This window comes from Anas acuta, chromosome 2 (assembly GCF_963932015.1).
Source record: "Anas acuta chromosome 2, bAnaAcu1.1, whole genome shotgun sequence".
In the NCBI taxonomy this organism is placed as follows: Eukaryota; Metazoa; Chordata; class Aves; order Anseriformes; family Anatidae; genus Anas; species Anas acuta.
Genome location: NC_088980.1, coordinates 65,808,819 through 65,827,920, shown reverse-complemented (window position 1 = coordinate 65,827,920; position 19,102 = coordinate 65,808,819). Strand labels below are relative to the sequence as shown.

The 19,102-nt window shown below is 40.3% G+C and overlaps 1 protein-coding gene across 50 annotated transcripts in view; it reads left to right on the top strand.

The window, feature by feature from the left end:
- Nucleotides 1–19,102, top strand: part of CLASP2 (cytoplasmic linker associated protein 2) — a 138,647-nt gene that overhangs the window by 37,834 nt on the left and 81,711 nt on the right. For 44 of the 50 annotated variants that reach the window (XM_068670576.1, XM_068670605.1, XM_068670604.1 and 41 more), the window contains one exon: nt 4,979–5,125. In XM_068670576.1, coding sequence (XP_068526677.1) covers nt 4,979–5,125 — 147 coding nt within the window. Of the gene's footprint in view, nt 1–4,304; nt 4,489–4,978; nt 5,126–19,102 lie in introns of those variants that run through there. The other 6 variants (XM_068670623.1, XM_068670622.1, XM_068670617.1 and 3 more) reach the window with 5 other exon arrangements.

Here is a 19,102-nt window from a genome sequence, read left to right as displayed (position 1 = left end):
TAGATTGAAAACATGTTTGCATCCTTCAGATGGACTTGATTTGAAACTTTCAATTATATTTAGTCTTTTATGGCTTCCATTGGAGAAAATAACTTCATTTGCAGACTAAACAAAACTACTGTTACAGTCATAGTTGGGTGCTGTCAGTACAACCATCATCATGCTGCACACGGGGAGTGAGGAGCTTCAGCCCTCTTACGGGAGCTAACTGGGGGCATGTAGTAAATTGTCTCAGTTCTGCTGGCTTTTGTAGACCCACACCTTGCTTCTGCCCTGCGGATTAACAGTTGTACCTTGAGCCAGAGGTCTGGGCACTGGGCTATGTGGAAGTGCTTTTGTGAAAGAGGCAAACTAGTGTCATGGCACTCAAGTGAGAACGCATGGAAAGCACGTCTTCATGGAAGATTGCAGGTTTCAGGTATTCACAAATACTTCTAGGGGTCTTTCTGAAAAGGAAGTGTTTCTAAAGATAAATTGGTATTACGCTGTTAATAAAGCCTAGGGAAATAAAGCTGTGACGGCCTAAACAGGTGGAGAAAAACTTCAGGTTTCTGTGAAAGATGGTACAAAATTTTCCTGTTTTTCTTTATTAAAAAAAAAAAATACACCTCAACACTTACTACTTTAGCCTTAAAACTTAGAATTAAGACGATAATGTGCTGTAACTTGTGGTGACTGTACTTCTTTTCTTTTTTTTTTTAACATAAATCATGAAAAAGGCCAGTTAAGAATGTCTATGTATCAGTGGTCAAGGTGAATTCTATGATTCAAAAAATCCTTTTGCATTTGAAGGCGTGGGGAAAAAAGAAATGTAAAAAATGGCTTTTTAAAGGCTAGGTTTTGGGGGGAAACTTAATTACAAGAGATGGGGAAAAGGCTAAGGTGCTTAATGCCTTCTTTGCCTCAGTCTTTAGCGGCAATACCGGTTGTTCTCTGGATACCCAGTATCCTGAGCTGGTGGAAGGGGATGGAGAGCAGGATGTGGCCCTCACTATCCACAAAGAATTGGTTGGTGACCTGGTATGGCACTAGGATGTGCACAAGTCGATGGGGCCAGATGGGATCCACCCAAGGGTACTGAGAGAACTGGCAGAGGAGCTGGCCAAGCCCCTATCCATCATTTATCAGCAGTCCTGGCTATCAGGGGAGGTCCCAGTTGACTGGTGGCTAGCAAACATGACGCCCATCTACAAGAAGGGCCGGAGGGCAGACCCAGGAAACTACAGGCCTGTCAGTTTGACCTCAGTACCAGGGAAGCTCATGGAGCAGATCCTCTTGAGTCATCATACAGCACTTGTAGGGCAAGCAGGAGATCAGGCCCAGTCAGCAAGGGTTTATGGAAGGCAGATCCTGCTTGACAAACCTGATCTCCTTCTATGACAAAGTGATGCGCTGGGTGGACGAGGGAAAGGCTGTGGATGTGGTCTACCTTGACTTCAGCAAGACTTTTGACACCGTCTCCCACAGCATTCTCCTCAAGAAACTGGCTGCTCTTGACTTGGACTGGCGCACGCTTCGTTGGGTTAGAAACTGGCTGGATAGCCAGGCCCAAAGAGTCGTGGTGAATGGAGTCAAGTCCAGTTGGAGGCCAGTCACTAGTGGCATTCCCCAGGGCTCGGTGCTGGGGCCGGTCCTCTTTAATATCTTTATTGATGATCTGGACGAGGGCATTGAGTGCACCCTCAGTAAGTTTGCAGATGACACCAAGTTAGGAGTGTGTGTCGATCTGCTTGAGGGTAGGAAGGCTCTGCAGGAGGATCTGGATAGGCTGGACTGATGGGCTGAGGTTAACTGCATGAAGTTCAACAAGGCCAAGTGCCGGGTCCTGCACCTGGGGCACAATAAACCCAAGCAGCGCTACAGGCTGGGAGATGAGTGGTTGGAGAGCTGCCAGGCAGAGAAGGACCTGGAAGTACTGGTTGATAGTCGGCTGAATATGAGCCAGCAGTATGCTCAGGTGGCCAAGAAGGCCAACGGCATCCTGGCTTGCATCAGAAAGAGTGTGACAAGCAGGGCTAGGGAGGTGATCGTCCCCCATACTCAGCTCTGGTGAGGCCGCACCTCGAGTACTGTGTTCAGTTTTGGGCCCCTCGCTACAAGAAGGACATTGAGGTGCTTGAGCGGGTCCAGAGAAGGGCGATGAAGCTGGTGAGGGGCCTGGAGAACAAGTCCTACGAGGAGCAGCTGAGGGAGCTGGGCTTGTTCAGCCTGGAGAAGAGGAGGCTCAAGGGCGACCTTATTGCTCTCTACAGGTACCTTAAAGGAGGATGTAGAGAGGTGGGGATTGGTCTGTTCTCCCACGTGCCTGGTGACAGGACGAGGGGGAATGGGCTTAAGTTGTGCCAGGGGAGTTTTAGGTTGGATGTTAGGAAGAACTTCTTTACTGAAAGGGTTGTGAGGCATTGGAACAGGCTGCCCAGGGAGGTGGTGGAGTCACCATCCCTGGAAGTCTTTAAAAGATGTTTAGATGTAGAGCTTAGGGATATGGTTTAGTGGGGACTGTTAGTGTTGGGTCAGAGGTTGGACTCGATGATGTTGAGGTCTCTTCCAACCTAGAAATTCTGTGATTCTGTTTTTCTGCGGACAGAATAAGTGTAAAACTATTTCATAGGTAGTTTTTTTAATCCAGTGTTAACAATGTTTGGTGTATAAAACAAGTCTTTGAGGTTTAGAAATATGACTATATTATCCAGAGCATTGTTTAATATATGGGCCCCTAATTATCCAACATGTCAGTAACTAGGAATGTTTGCTTCCCAGAGTACAGCGTTGTTTGGGGTTGTTCAGTTTCTGTTGTTAGGTGTTTTGTTGTTTGTTTGTTTGTTTTGGGTGGTTTCTTTTGATTAGGAGATTTTGCTTAAATGCTCACTTCATATTTTTAACGTCGTGCTGTAAATAAATTCATTTTTTTTTTCAAAGGCCTTTTGTGTGACATTTGCATATCAGTGCTGCATTGTTGTGCAGTTTTGTAGCATGAAATGTAGCGTGTTTCATTTTGAATGGTAAAAATCAAAAATGTTTTTGTTGCTTTATTTTAGTATTTACATTTGGTCGGTTTTTACAATAGCATATTGATGTGTCAGTCTGTTCAGGCTGCTTAAAAGTTTGCAAGATATTACCTAATGCTGTTCTAAAATTACCTGTAGCGTTGCAGGCATCCTAGACTTTAACAATCATCATTTGCGTCCCTATTACAGTATGACACTTATTACATTCAACCTGGCATCGGTTTGGTGGCGTTCCCTGTTCAAAACCGTGACGCCTGGCTCTTTTTGTGCTGCTGGGAGCACAAGTAGCAGGGATGGGAATGCATCTGCCTCCCCAGCCCTAGGGCTGTGCAGCCCCATGCTGCTCCCACAGCAATGTGGGGCCAGGGGGTGATGCCATGGCCCCATACCTGGCAGATCTGCGCCCCAGTGAGCATGGGGAGCTTCTCTCACAAGCTGGTGTTTGTGAGAGAGGAGAGGGCGGGATGATCGCCATGCAAGCTGTCACTGTGTGTCCAGAGGTTTCTTGTGCCTTTTTTTTTTTTTTGCTGTTTCTTCAATCATCAAGATTTTTTTAGTGCAGTACACAGTTTTTTGCTAGTGCTAGGAAAATGCCTTCACTACAGGACCAGTGATCTCTGACATGTTAAATGTGGGTTGTTCTAACGTTAGGTTTTGTTGCGAATGCTGCAGAGAGGGGAAGAGCCTTGCTTTACCATTTTAATGAAAGCTGCTTCCCTTTGGGAGGCTTTATTATTAAATATAGTTGATAATTTGCTGGAAACAAGCTCTGGATAAGCAATGGGTAAATAGTCTCCCTTCCAGAGATAACAAGGGTTTGCAATTAATTTTATTTTTTTAGACGTGACAGGTTTTAGAGAAGGCAATGTGCTAAATTGATCTTCTATTACTGTAGTGCAGCTGGGGCTCAGCATGGCCCATTTTAGTTACTATGAGAATATTTTCCATGTCGATGCTTAGACAAATCCTTCCTCCACTAAGTGGGTTGATAAATGGTTGTGTTCTGCTGCAGGTTTTGTTTTCTGAGGCACTGAGGCTGCTTTACGTAGCGACTAGAGATTAATCCCTTCCTCGCTTAGATGTTAACAAAACTGTGCTCATAGGAGAGAGGAGCACAAACCCCGAAGTGCAGTGGGCAGGCAGTCTGATGGCTTGAACGCAGGATGGCAATTGTGGCGGACACAGCGTGTGGGAACGCATTTATTTGCAGGAAGGATTCCCACCTTCTCCTTGCCGATGATGTCACCTCGCAGCCCATTGGTTCTGCCGGCACCTAGTGCAGGGAAGGCAGAGAAAGATGCCGGCACAAACCTCAGCGGAGGATGTAGGGTGTTTGCGAGCAGGTTCCCATTACATCTTCGCTTAGGGTTGAGAATTCACTGCGTTGCGGCCATGTGAAGTGCTGGGTCTGTCCTAGATCAAGGGGATTTAAGAGCTATCAGAGGAATGAGGCGGCTGATTTGCAAGCGGATCTGCGATTGTAAGTTGAAAAATCAGTGTGGAAGGAAGGAGGCAGGGAGTGCTGGTAGACACATTGTGGGAGGATGTGCAGCAGAAAAATGCATGCGTGAGTAAAAGGGAGAAAAGGGAGAAGCAGTAGACTGCAATGATAAAAATCATATTAAGGGCTGTCCTTTGGGGAAAATATTCAGAAATGGGCAAAAAAATCAATCTGTGCAAAGATATTTTCCCTTTGTGGGAATGAATGTGTAGGATTCATTTTCTGCATGCAATTTTAGAGTGGTTAATTAAGGAGGCAAAAGAATGTTTTATAAGCACTGCTGTGTAGAAAATGTTATTTACCATTGTCATTTTATTCCCAGGTCACAGACAGAGGACGAAGTGATAAATCCTTTTTTTATTTATGCATTTTGTGAATCTCTGTGAATTGTGAAACAAAATAGCAGATCAGCAAATAAATATACCTTCATTCTAATGGTTTTATTCTTATTTAATGTATCCTTTTCCAGACAAAAGCTTTGATGATGACGAGTCGGTGGATGGAAATAGGCCATCATCAGCTGCTTCAGCCTTTAAGGTTCCTGCACCTAAAAAGCCAGGAAATCCTTCCAACAGTACAAGAAAGCCGGGTTCGGCTGGTGGGCCTAAGGTTGGAGGTAATGTAAACCTATTCAAGTCCCTAATAGGTGTTCCCAGAAACCTTGCTAAGAGAGAGTACAGAATGGAACTTTGGGAGGTGATGTTTAATTCATGACTGCAGTATTCTTTGCAGAGCTGGAAACAGTAAGGGACCATCTTTTATGTAATTAGTTGTATGTAAAGGTGTGTGCATGTCTGTCTGGCATTTTGGATGTACATTTAGCTTATAGAGGCCTCTGATAAATGAAACTAACATCTGGAGGTGGTAATTGTGTTGGTAAAATGAGTATATGGGTGCTTCTTTGATGGAATCCACACATGACTTAATATATAAATGAATGTATTGTCAATTTCTGGAGTAGCTCTGTGTAGGTGAGATTTTTGCTCTAAGGCCTACACCATTTCACATGGCTAGAAAGGGCAAGCCATCAATTGTGTACCTCAACAGAGGTATGTAGTGCAGCTCAGTGACTTCTCTTACTCCTTAAACTGTCAAAAGTAATGTGAAATTGGTTGTAGAAGACAAAAAAGAAGGCCAAAACACTTGCCAGATTTTTTTGCATGGTAGACTTCAAAGCAGGGTAATGATGATGCTGACTAATTGTAACTGTTGAATGTGGACATCCTCCCCCCTTCTTTTTTTTTCTTTTTCCTTTTTTATAGTGAGGAGGGGCAGAATCTAACAAGCAACTGTTTACTGCTCTAAAAAAAAGTAATAGCTTTTTTGATGGTTCATGTACACATTCAGAAAAATACATAATTAAGTGGAAGTATACCATACTTCAGGTATGGCATTTTATGAAAAATTGATTTTTTTATTAAGGGATTTTTTGAGTCATTTTTTTCCAGAGACTATTCATGAAACATCCTCTTATATGAACTCCAAAGCAAAGAAAAAAATTGAACTAAGGTATGCATGCCAAACCAGCTGCCTTATGCATTTGCTTGTCAATAAGATATAGCTCAAGTTTTGACAATTTATTGCATCTCTTATGTGATCTTCAGACTTCCTGATATATTGAAAAGATTCCCATAGGGTGGGATGAACGGTGCTGTAGTACAACTCGTGCTTACAACTCAGTGAATCATGAAGCACCACTTAAAAGATTTCATAAAGGAACCTGTCTCTTGGAAATAACTATTAGTATTTTTTGTTGTGTACCTCCTGTAAGTTAAAGCATGGTTGGTTTGTTTGTTTTTACATGCAAGATGTAGTACCAGAACTGAACACTTCGGATTCCTGTTTCAATATAATATAAGTATAACTGATATTGCCTAATATTAAGTATAGATGTTTAATGAGGAATTGCTTTTACATTTGGACTTGTGAAAAACCTTTTCAATAAAATCCTGAATGTAAGAGAACAGGGAAAGGGAAATAAGATGAGAATAAACACTTAACTGGTTAATCACTTTATCTAGAAATTTGATGGATAGAGTTAATTAAAAAAATGTTGGTTTTCCTCCCTTTCCTATATTGCCAATCTTTTAAAGATAATAAAATGGAGAAGAAAAAAAGCATGGAATAAGGACAACATTTAAGCATGCCAAAAATAGAGCATTTGGGTTGTTCCTTGCTTTATACCTTCTCCTTTCGACTTCAATATTCTTCACGAAATGTCTAGAAGGTAGAAATGTGCCTTCTGGTCTTCAGTTCAGTGCTGAAACTACTTTTGTCTAGTAACCAGCTTGCTAGCAGATAGAAATGTTAAATGTCTGCATTTAGAGGGCCTTACCCTTCTGAATAGTATTTACGAATCCTGCATCTTCTAGCCTATCAAAAAGCATTAGTGGAGGTGCCATTTTTATTTCTAAGTCAAGTTATCTTCCAGAAGTAAAGAGTTTCCTCTAACTTTATTCATATGAACAGCGGACCTAGTTTAGATTAGAGGTCTATGTATAGCCTACTACCCTGTCTGACAGGAGTCAGAATTGGTTGCTAGATAAATGCACATGAACAAGGCAGGTGTCCAGAAGCACATGGTCTTTACCAGACAAAAGCACTGGGTTTAGAGAGCTTCACTCCACAGGTAACCGTGGGCTTCAAGGAGTCCAGTTAGAGCATCTTATTGTGCTTATCTTGAGACTTCCTGGTTCTTGTTGCATGTGAACAAACCTGATCTCTTTTGTATCCACTTTCTGTCTGGGTCTGCTTTACAAGCATCTAAAGGCACACCTAAGATTTTTTTTTTTCAGCCCCCAAATTACCTTCTTTGTTGGCAATCTGTGGTTCTAGCAGTTGTCTGCTCTTGCTGATTCAGTAGGGCTCTACCACATAGTGCAGCCCTGAATCCTGCTCACTACTGCATTACGAGCCTGTAAACAGTGGGGATGTTGTTGGCTCACCTTTCCCTCCTAAGCACTGGCTTCAGGTATTTCAGGACTCTAATGCTTGCTTCGCCATTCTGCCACATGCAGGTCCTGCTTACTTAAGTTGTCTCTGACTCTGTGCATGTGAGTGTGCAAGTACATGTATATATACATATCTAGAATTTACATTTCAGCCTTAGAGGAAGAAGCCACAGCAGTTCCCGTATCTGTGTTGCTTTTTTATTTTTTTATTTTTAACAAAGTTCTTACAGGTCATCTCAGTGACCCGCAGCTGAAACAATCCTTCGGTGCAGATTCTTCTCTTTAAGCTTGTGTGACCAGATAGAACTGTCAGTGCAGGTGGAAATTATGCTGAGCATAGGCTGAGATTGCTAGAAGTTGATTTACTTAAAACGAGTTATTGCATTCCAGAGATCCTTTTTCCCTAATGATGTTACTTTAAAAGACATTTTTCCTCCCCTCCCCAGTTCCAAAGGGAAGTGGAGGTGAGTCTGGCTTAAAGCTAAGAAAATTAAACCTAAAACTTATTAAAAGAAAATTAAACCATGTTGCTCGACTTCTTTTATGGAGATATCTCTTGAATTGGGTGTATGCTTGGCTTTTCATTACATACATTATGGAGATATTTCTTATTTAAGAAATTGATTGCTTCCCAGATGCTCTGTTTGAGTGCAATGACCCATCCAGGAAAAAAAGATTTTCAGTAATTTAAGTGCCCACCACACTGTAGGAAATACATTTTGATGGCACTGGAAATGCAAAATCATTGTCCAGGGAAGGCAGTTGAAGCAGGTATGTACATTAGCAATAGCAATGCCCTACGGGGTGATTGTATCTCCTAGAGCTAGGAATTATTATTCAAGATCTCTTCCTGCCCACAGTAGGGATGGGAGGGATTGTAGACTTGTACATATGATGGCAGGTGCAATTAAGTCTGTTGAAGGTAGCTTGCCAGAAAAGTATCAGAGTGGGCAGCATTATCAGGGTACCACTCTGCATGTAAGAAATCCAGCAGTCCGTTTCTCATCTGATTTTAGTGCTTGGAGGTTTTCAGACCCTAACCTTCTTGCTTGTGAAGAATTAGAAGTATTGGATCTTCAATTTCATGGGTTAATATTTTGTCTGGCATATTTCTTATTCCATGGTTGATACACTTCCCCAAACTAGTCATTTGCCACGATATGCAGTGTCCCACACAGCTGATCTATTTATTTCTGACGCAGTTGTTTTCAGCTATTCACTGGAGTGACAGATCCTCTCTCCAAGGCCGCCTCCTTGAGAATGCACACAGTGTGCATTCTGCACTCCAAGAAATGGATGCTCACAGGTTCTTGGCAGTATGGCATGCCATGTTTCAATTGAAAGAGACACCATAATTTAAAGTAGGAATTGGCTTAAGTTGCGTAGTTGAGTATGTTAGCCAAATGAACTATATTCTTGTCTCTGTGTTCTTCAAGATCTCTTGGAGGGCTGTGGCAGGTTTTCTTGCCAATGCGAACTCCTTTCCAAGACTTTGAGGGAATTGTTCCTTTGTTTCCTATTCAGAAGTTTTATGGTGTGTAGATGTTAACAGGAAAGCTCAGTCTGCACCTTGACAGGAAGACTAGACTCCTTTCTTTTCCCAAAATGTCAGTTTAGGTCAGCAGTGTTTAACATGGATTAAGTGTAGGAATGCTGGTATTTCAATAGAGTGGTGTGATATTTGGAAGAAAAGCTTGCTGAGTAAAAAAGAAAAATCAGGACAGGAATGTGTATTAACTTTCTATTGTATGTTTATGAGAACCTCTGTAGGGCCAGAACATATATGGAATCATATTGAATCATACAGAATGGCCTGGGTTGAAAGGGACCTTAAAGACCATCTAGTTTCAACCTTCCTGCTCTGGGCAGGGTTGATAACCACTAGAGCAAGCTGCCCAGAGTTGCATCAAGCCTGGCCTTAAATGCCTCTAGGGACAGGACATCCACAACCTGTCTGGGCAACCCATTCCAGTGACTCACCACCCTCTGAGTGAAAAACTTTTTCTTAATTTCCAACCTAAATCTCCCCTGTCTTAGTTTAAAACTATTCCCCCTTGTCCTATCACTACCAACACATGTGAATGGGCGTTCCCCCTTCTGTTCATACGCTCCCTTCAAGTACTGGAAGGCCGCAATGAGGTCTCCCCAGAGCCTTCTCTTCTCCAGGCTGAACAATCCCAGTTCCCTTAACCTTTCTGCATAGGAGAGGTGCTCCAGCCCTCTGATCATCTTAGTGGCTCTCCTCTGGACCTGTCCCAAGAGCTTCACATCCTTCTTGTGTTGGGGGCCCCAGGACTGCATGGTGGACACCATGAACCCCACATTCCAGGTGGGGTCTCAAAAGAGCAGAGTAGAGGGGGACAATCACCTCCCTCTCCCTGCTGGTCACCCCTTTTTTAATGCAGCCCAGGACATAGTTGGCCTTCTGGGCTGCAAGCACGCACTGCCAGCTCATATCCAGCTTCTCATCCATCAGGACCCCCGAGTACTTCTCCACAGGGCTGCTCTCAAGTTCTTCTCCCAGTCTATATAAATAATACCTAGGATTGCTCCAGCCCATGTGCAACGCCTTGCACTTGGCCTTGTTGAACCTCATTAGGTTCTCATGGGCCCACTTCTCCAACCTGTCCATGTCCCTCTGGATGGCACCCCTTCCCTCTATTGTATTGACTGCACCACTCAGCTTGGTGTCATCTGCAAACTTGCTGAGGGTGCACTCAATTCTGTCATCTATGTCGTTGATAAAGATGTTGAAGAGCACCAGTCCTGAGACTGACCCCTGAGGGATACCACTTGTGACCAGACTCCACCCAAACATAGAACCATTGACCGCAACCCTTTGTCTGTGACCAGCCAAACAATTCTTATCCACCTAACAGTCCATCCTTCAAATCCATACCTCTCCCAGTTTAGGCAGAAGAATGTGGTGAGGGACCATATCAAAGGCTTTGCTCAAGTCCAGGTAGAACATAATTCTTAGTGTTATTTAAAATCATTTAAAATGACTTAGTGTAATTTAAAACAATAAGGTAGACTTTCTACTTTTTGTAGTTGTCTTCAGTGGGAAGATAACACATAAAGTATTTTTATCTGTTTTTTTTTTTTCTTTTATTAATGTAGTGTATTAGCCCAGTAGCATTATCTTATATTGCTTCCCTATTGTTTAGCCCTAATAATGTTGTAACACTTTTTGAAACAACCTATATTGCTTCTGGATGAATCATCCCATGGCAAACCAGAAGAATGAATGTTATTAATGTAAGTATAAGAATTATTCTGAGTGCCGTTTTAGAAGATATTTTGGAGTAAGAATGTTGTTGATGCCAAGCATGAAGAATATGAAGTAAAACCCCAAGGACATTGTTTTCTCATTTTTTCCCCTCAATTAAAAAATATGTACGCACCCTCAATTAAAAAATATGTACGCACCCTCAATTAAAAAATATGTATACATACAAAAAGCTTATTTTTCTTCCTTGTTTAAAAAAAAAAAGTGATACTGCCTTTTGTTCAAGTGTTCAAAGGCTCTGGTCCTCAGTGAAGACTGCTTTTGTGCCAGTCTGAAGTTTCATGCTGGCATAATTTAAAATAACCCCCAGTCTTAGGATGGTCTTAATTTTTTGACATAAAAGCCTCCAAAGGTTTGATGATGGCTCAAAAAACATTAAGAATAATTTCTTTTAGGTAGAAATAAAGTAACTGGAAAATTTGGATGAACAAGGTAAACAGTTCTGGCAAAAAGGCAGCTGTGAGGACAGTAATAACACAGTACACTTTGATAATTAAAGGAACACACTCTTAACTGTAAAAAGCTATTCTCAACCTTAGGAAATTTAAGTTTAGGTTGTGTATCTGTCTGTAGTGAGTTCTGTTAGCATAGTAGTGCTTTTTTTTTCCTTGCTGAATCATAGGAACACAGCTCTTTAAGATGCATGAAAATGCTGCTGATTGGCTGCTCTCAGCTCGTATTTTCTAGCAGAAAAAGATTTCCAAGTGTTTAGAGGCTTCCATATGGGACAGTTTAAATGAAAAAGTTCTGCCTAAAATAAATGTACTGAAAAATGGATACTTTTGAAACCTGCTTAGTCTGGTTAAGTTAAAACTACATACTGTAGTTAAGAAATGTATTTTTAAAAATGGACTTAATAATTGTGGAACTGTAAATATAAATTGTTAGTGAATGGGCTTTAAACAAGGATAAATGCTTTGCTTGCTGTATTGATCATCTTGAGACTGATGAAGACAGCTCTGAGTTTAACACACAAAAAAGGCTTCAGATTAATCAGTACTCAAATTATTTTAAACTTATGAATTGTTAATGCTGTGCAATAGTCTTTTCTGTTATTTGCTTGGCCTTCATTACGTGATTTCCAAATTGCTGTAGTTGTTACGTAAAATAAACTAGATATTTTTTCATAGTTATGTATCGACCCTTTGTGAGATACAAAACTGCTCAGAGATAATTTTGGCAGTCAAAGCATCACTGATACTCTGTGGCAGTTGCCGCCTTGGCTTACAGATTGCTGTGAATTTCAAGGATTTTTCTTCTGAAATCAGACGTTTTTGGTCTTTCTGAGCACCCTTTAAGATCTGTCTTGGGTATCAGAGAGTGAATCAGGAATTTTTACAAAAGGCTTGTTTTTGCTTCACTGTTCTTACAGGGAATGTCAGTTACCTTCCTTCCTGACATGGCCTTGCTCATGAAGTGACTGGGTTGCAATCATGCAGTCATGAACTGCGTTAACGTAACCCAAAGTTCAGGGAAACAGGACGACTTCTAGCTTTCCAGGTTCACCTACAGTTGTTGGGGTTTGTTGCTGTTAAGTCCCCTGAATAGGACTTAAGATGGTTTCCTCTCATGTGATCAGTAGTCTGTTCTCCTTGGCTATTATATATTCTTCTTCAGCCATGGGGGTTTACTTTCCTGTAACATTTTTTCCTTTGCATCTAGTCAGGTGAATTAAATGCACCTGCATTTATCATAGAATCATAGAATATCCTGAGTTGGAAGGGACCCTTAAGGATCATCAAGTCCAACTCTTGACACCGCACAGGTCTACCCAAAAGTTCAGACCATGTGACTAAGTGCACAGTCCAATCTCTTCTTAGATTCAGACAGGATTAAATGATGCATTAAATGATGCACTTGCTGCATCAGCAGGTAAATTAAAAGATCAGCCTCAGTGACGAAACTGAGTTGAATATATTTTCAGTTCATATGCACATAAAAATATGCACATTCACAGCATATATGAATATATATTCATAACTGGTGTTTATTAGGCTCCCTTTTTAATGTGTGTCATCCTAGGACAGTTGGCAGATAGTTTGTGCTACTTCAGTTTGTTTTGCACTGATTTCTAGAAGCTTCAACTAGATTGTAGGATTTATTATGTTGGTTTAAGCATGGACTGTATCCAGTAGTCTTCTCCAGAAAAGCTCATAGCCTAGAAGGTAGCTTACTAATGGATAAAATAAGACTAACACCGGAGCAGTAATTAATAAGTCTGGAGATAAGAGCTTACAGCACTGTCCAACATTCTTTTGATATCCCTACTCTGTGTTACAGTCCCAAACATCCTACTAGCAGACATAGTACTAGGCAGTGGCAAGAGTAAGAAAGACAAGCCAGGCTGCTGTTTATTTTGCTAACATTAAATAGTGATTTTCTGTTTCAAGTAGCGAGAAGGGGGGAGGCAATTTCTTTGTTTTCATATGGCTGAATCCAGAAGGAAAAAGAAAGGAGGCAGAAAGAAGTGGAACAGAAGTCAGCTTGACCCTGCTGCCACTTTGAGTCCTCTCAAATAAAAAGGTAGAGAAAGTGGAAACATAAGATGCAAATTATTTTTATAACACAAGTAGAGGAATTTCAGCAAAGGTACAAGTATCACTTGCCACCACATAAATGAGATGTCCTTAAAAATACAGGAGAACAACCATACATTAAAATCAAATCACTTTGACCTTTTGTTTTGTACTAGTGAACTTCTAGAACTAAAAGATAAAAAAAAGCCTTGTCATATCTTAAAAAAATATATAAAATAAAATAAATGCATTGTTTATGATGACAGGCAGTGTTAGTTCTAATTGTTCTTAATAGAATATCAGTTTGAATTCTTCCAGGAAAGACTGCACAGTTGAAGAGAAGTGGTAACAGTAATGAAAATGCCTTTTTTTCTGAAACCATTGCATCAAAACAACCCCCCATACAATTGTGTAATCCCAACCGAGTCTATTTTGCAACACAAATTATAGGTGATACAAATTATTTGTTTGTGTTCCAGGTTCTTCTCTGCAACAATTTCAGTAATGTAAAATAATTAGTGTGTTTTTTTCGCTATTCAGGTGTAAGACGAGGAACAAATTAAAGTAAAAACTATATTAGCTTATTAGGAAGCTATACTAAAACTGAAAAGAAGACTAATTTGCATAAAATTAGCATAACTTAAAAAAAAACAACTGTTGAAACTTGGCAAATGAGCCAGGGTCTCAAAATGTTCTTTTAAGTATTTGTGAAAATTGATTGCTGAGTTGAGAAAAGAAACACATGAGCGCTTTGACAAATTACAGCGTGAGCATGAACACTGCTTTATTTGGAAGATTACCGTGTGAGCTTACACTTCAGTATAACCAAATGTGAGATAAGCCCAAATGAAGTCAGGTATTTGTGTTCTTTCTGCTCATGGAACTACTTTTTTTCCCTGCTATCCCCCACCCTGGTTATGCCCTTATCTACTGTATGCTATCCAAGCCTTGAACTAACTACATTAATTTTGTTCTCGTGTAGTCATACTTTCTGCATGCTTCACAAATGCTTGCAAAATGATTTACATAGCATGCCTGTGGAAATAAGAGGTTCTAGTATTAATCTTCTGTACAGTATTATTAATCTTTTGTACCTGTGAAATTATGCTGCATAGGAATTGAGGCCAGAGTTATTGAAACTGTGCATTTGGTATTGGGTAAAAGCTTCAAATATCGTTGATTAAGTCTGCCAGGAATACAATGTTTTGTAGCCCTTGCATTCTATACACAATTCCAAAGGACTCTTAAGAACAGCTCCAAAATTAAGACTAAGCATGCTAGATCTTCACAGTTAGTTTGTGCTTCCTCCTAGCACACAAGTCCTGGGACGAGTTCTATATGTGTAGTTCACACTATGATTGCTCCTGAACTGCTGTGGCACACCTTAAGGGTTGAAACGTGCTGTTTCAATAGTTATGTTCCATTTTCCTGCCACCTTCTTCCTTGTAAGCATAACTTGCTTCTAGTACCTTCTTATCACACCTGCTCCTTTTCTTTCCTGAAGTGAGTAATTGCATGGAGAGTTCTACTTAGCATCTCAGTCCTGAGAGGCAGCATACTCAATTATTGCATAGAAAGTGGTGTTCATGCACAATGTCTTTGGCATGTGGGAGGAATGTTTTAATGAAGCAGGCACAGCACCACAGGTGGAATCTCCAGGGAAGTTCTGTAACCATGTCTGCCAACTTCCTAATTTAGGGAGAAAAAACAAATAAGGAATAGGACTTACTTTGAAAGTATTTGAAGGTGTTTTGCTCTTTTGTTTGTGCAGATATTTTGGCTTGAATGACTGTTTCTGGATGCCTTGGGGACAAAGACTTCTGGTATTGGAGGAGTTCAGGTGGACAACTTGGCATGAAGAATGTCAGTCACGGGGCTGAATTTAACAATTCATTTGTTAGTTTCCATAAACTGGGCTTTCTAGTGAAGACTTCTTTACTCTGTAAAGTCACTGTGCTGTCTTCTAAGCTGGTTTCAAAAAGCACAAAGCCATATTAAGTAAAGTTTCTGGCAAAAATGGCTTATTTGACATTAGTGTTGTCTGATGATTAAAAAGTATATTCAATTTCTTAAATTTATCACCAAAAGATCTGGTTGTGTTGGGCCAGCCAAAGAGGTTTACTGATCCTAATTAATGCCCAGTGTCTTTGTCAAAGGCACTTCAGGCCATTACTGGTTTTAGCGTAAGTTCATAAATCACCAACTGCAATGGCTTGAGGGATTGGTACCTGGACTTTCTGCTGTTCCTCTCCTTCATTTCTGCAATCTGTGCAGGTGCCAACTGCCATCAGACAGATGTGAGCAACCCACTAGGGTAATCTCCTAATATTTTTCCAGCATAAATTGTCAGTCTGTTTACTGGAGGCCTATGTTCTATTCACGAGGTTTCTCAGGTAGGCAAGGCATGTTCTAAAAGCTGTGAAAGTATAGCGAAGTTTATAGGAACCAGAGGGATTTTTGAGGATGGAAAGTTATTTATTGTTCTACAAATTGAATTGTTCTTTATCTTGGAAAAAAGACAAAAGGCAACTGGATTTTTGCCAATAAAATTTTCATCCAGAGTATGGTCACTACAGCATTATTGTTTGGTCTTCCCCTAAGTTGTACTAGCAGAGCTGAAGCAGTTAGTAATGTAACCTGTTGGTTAATTTGTATAGCAAAGCCAGTAAGTGGTGCTAACTGTTGTACTAGCCAAAGCATAATCATTCTAGTATAGTTTATGCTGTGAGTGAAACTTGGGACATGTTACTATACTAACAGAATTATGTTATTATTATTTTAAATTAGTCTAATAGTATCCACCCTAAAGGATACTGTTGGTATTATTCTACCAGTGTAACTATCTTCAAGTAAATCTGCTTTGTTTATAAAGTGCACCTTGTCTAATGTTGGCTAGAGTGGTTATTTTTATTAGAGCAAATGCTATTTGTTCCTCTCAGATATTTTCTTAAGCTGGCAACCCAAAGGCATCTATGCTAAATGACTTCTAGGAACCCAGTGGAAAAATACTTTGTGCTTTATCCAGATGCTTGAGACAGAAGAATAGTTCTTTGCTTGTCTTTTGATTATTTTTTTTTTTAAATTAAAATCCAAAGGTCAGTCTTTCAAACATGGAAATAAGAACATTGGTGGTCTTACATCAGTTCTATCAATGTTTCCTATATTCTGTTAATATGTTAGGCTATGCATATACAGCCTATCAAAATGCTTGAGATGACCTAGTGATTTAAAGCAGGAAGGGAATTTCCAGAGACTTTCAACTTCCAAACATTTGCTTTGTGTTTTCCAGAAGCAGAGTTCTGACAAGTGCATAAGAAAAGGTATTATTCAGGACTGTTGTATTAATCGTACCAGTAACCATATGGTGTCTGGAAGACAGATTGCTTACTGAGCCACTGAAATTGTCTATCTGCAGGGCTTTATCAGAATCATTATCTTAAAAATCACCACTGCAATCTCAGAGGGGGTAATTCAGATCATGAAGTTGTTAACTTCTCTCCACAACAAACACCATTTTAAAAGGGAACTGTCAGTGTTGTCAAACAGTAATAAGGGCTGGCCCAAGGATAAACGAGTAGATTTCTGGAAGACTGGACTAGGCTGTAGGTAGTTACAGAAGATTCAGGAAAACTCACTGTGTCAGAGACTAACAAACAGCAGAACATATATTCAGAGAGAGTTAAACGTTGCCATTACCTACCCACCTGCTAGGACTGGGAACACAATTTGGTTATTGGTCAGTAACCAAATATTGGCCAAGCACTGTCTTTATTGCCAGTACTGTGCTAAAGAACTCATCTCACAGAATTAGGTTTTGTGTCATTGAAAGGGATTCCAAAAATTGGTGATAGCAAGAATCGGTTGCAGTAATCTATAGGAAGCATCTTCTGATTTCTGTAATTTATTTGTAGCTCATGTGGGTGTGTTTGCCTCCTGTATCAGTGTTTTCCATAAACTTTTTTCCCCTTCCTGTGTAGTGAGATAGGCTGTCCGTTTCACTGTGTTGCCTTTGCAATTGTCTTTGCTTGAATTTATTTTGAGTATGACTGTACTCTCTTCAGACTATAATTAGGTTTTCAGCAGCTGTGCTGTTTAAGCTGCCTGTAATCATTTTCTTCCCTGTCTCTACTCATTCATTTCTATCCCATGTTACCCATTGTATCGTGCTAGCACTGTGTTTATATGGCCCCACAGTGAAGCAGACTAGGGCACTTGTCTCATTGAAGCCATTCTTCTTGTCCAGTGTATTTCATTCTCTGCTTAGTCTTTTGCTTTTGTGATTTATTTGAATGTACTAGTGATAGAATGAGGCAGCTCGGGAGGAAGAATGAGTGAGAGGTGCCAGTTAACCTATTGTATAAGATAAGTATTTTTTATTTTTAGGCTAATGCTTGTATACTTTATTAAACATAAAGCGTAAGCACGCTTTGAATTTGCAGTTCTTTGTTTCAAAACAAAAATGTATTTCTTCTTATGTATTTCTTCCATATACTGTTGACCACTTGTTTTGTCATCCCATCATGTATAGCTTTGTGGGTACTTGCGGAGAGATCATGAAGGTGGCAGAGCAAGTTAGTGGTCTCAAGTCCTTTTGAAGCGATGGAAAGATTCCAACTGTCAGAAGAAGAAAATTATTATAGGAATTAATTCCTTAGTGAGAAAACTGTTTTTTTTGGGGGGGGGGGGGAAGAGTAATTTCTGCATTTGCATTCAGAACCCTTTCTGGTATTGAGCTTTTCAGAATGCTGAACTTGTAACTGGATAAAGATTATCTGGGTAAAAGAGGAGGGGGAAAAAATCTCCTGGAGCCTCACAAAGTGATAGAAACCCTTTCATTTAACTTAAGAAGATGTCATCTCTCTTAGTGCTTTGCATGAAGGAAGACGTTAATTTCCTTTGCTTCCATCTCCAGACATCAAACCTAATTCAAAAATAAACAATAAAAAACACCATAAAGCCTGGGGATGCTTAAGCTGCTGTAATCTACTTCCATATCAAGTGTATTTTCTATGTTAGGTAGATTCTCACCAGCTTCTTGAAGAGGTCTCTGTGTGGGTTTGTCTAACCATGATGCTTGAAGGATAGGAGGAGGTAAAGATTATGTATGAAAACAAGAGAGTGAAATTTCTGTATAAATGTCTTACATGGCTTGTTCTCCTCCTTCAGGTGAATTTCTCTTCTGGGTGTCAGCTAAGTGAATCCAAAAGCAATGTAAATTGCTCTCATGTAAGAAAAAGCTGGTGGTTGAGGCTCTGGAATTTAATTATCTGCTGGACACTTACAAATATTAAATGTGGTGTGTTTGCAGACCCTTCAGACCCTTAAAATTGTTTCTAGTTTCCTTACCATCAAGAATGCAGTAGTTAACATGTCTGCACCTGGTCAAAGGAATATGTGTTCTGTGGCTAAAGTTAATAATATGCATTATTCAGTGGAATGCGTTAATGCTCAAGAGACACTTCTAAGAATTTATAATCACAGCTTGGTCTGGGAAGGTAAGCACCAACAGTAACAAAACAGCTTATCAAAACATGTCTGTTCTGTCAGATCTGTCAGTTTTAAGTTTGAAGGCAGAACTGTCTGAAATTAGAATTTTGTAAAGCTCTGGTGTTGCTTTTGTGGAGGGAAGTCAAGCTTTACAACTGCATAAGAAGTTCACAGAATCACAGAATTTCTAGGTTGGAAGAGACCTCAAGATCATCGAGTCCAACCTCTGACCTAACACTAACAGTCCCCACTAAACCATATCCCTAAGCTCTACATCTAAACGTCTTTTGAAGACTTCCAGGGATGGTGACTCCACCACCTCCCTGGGCAGCCCGTTCCAGTGCCTAACA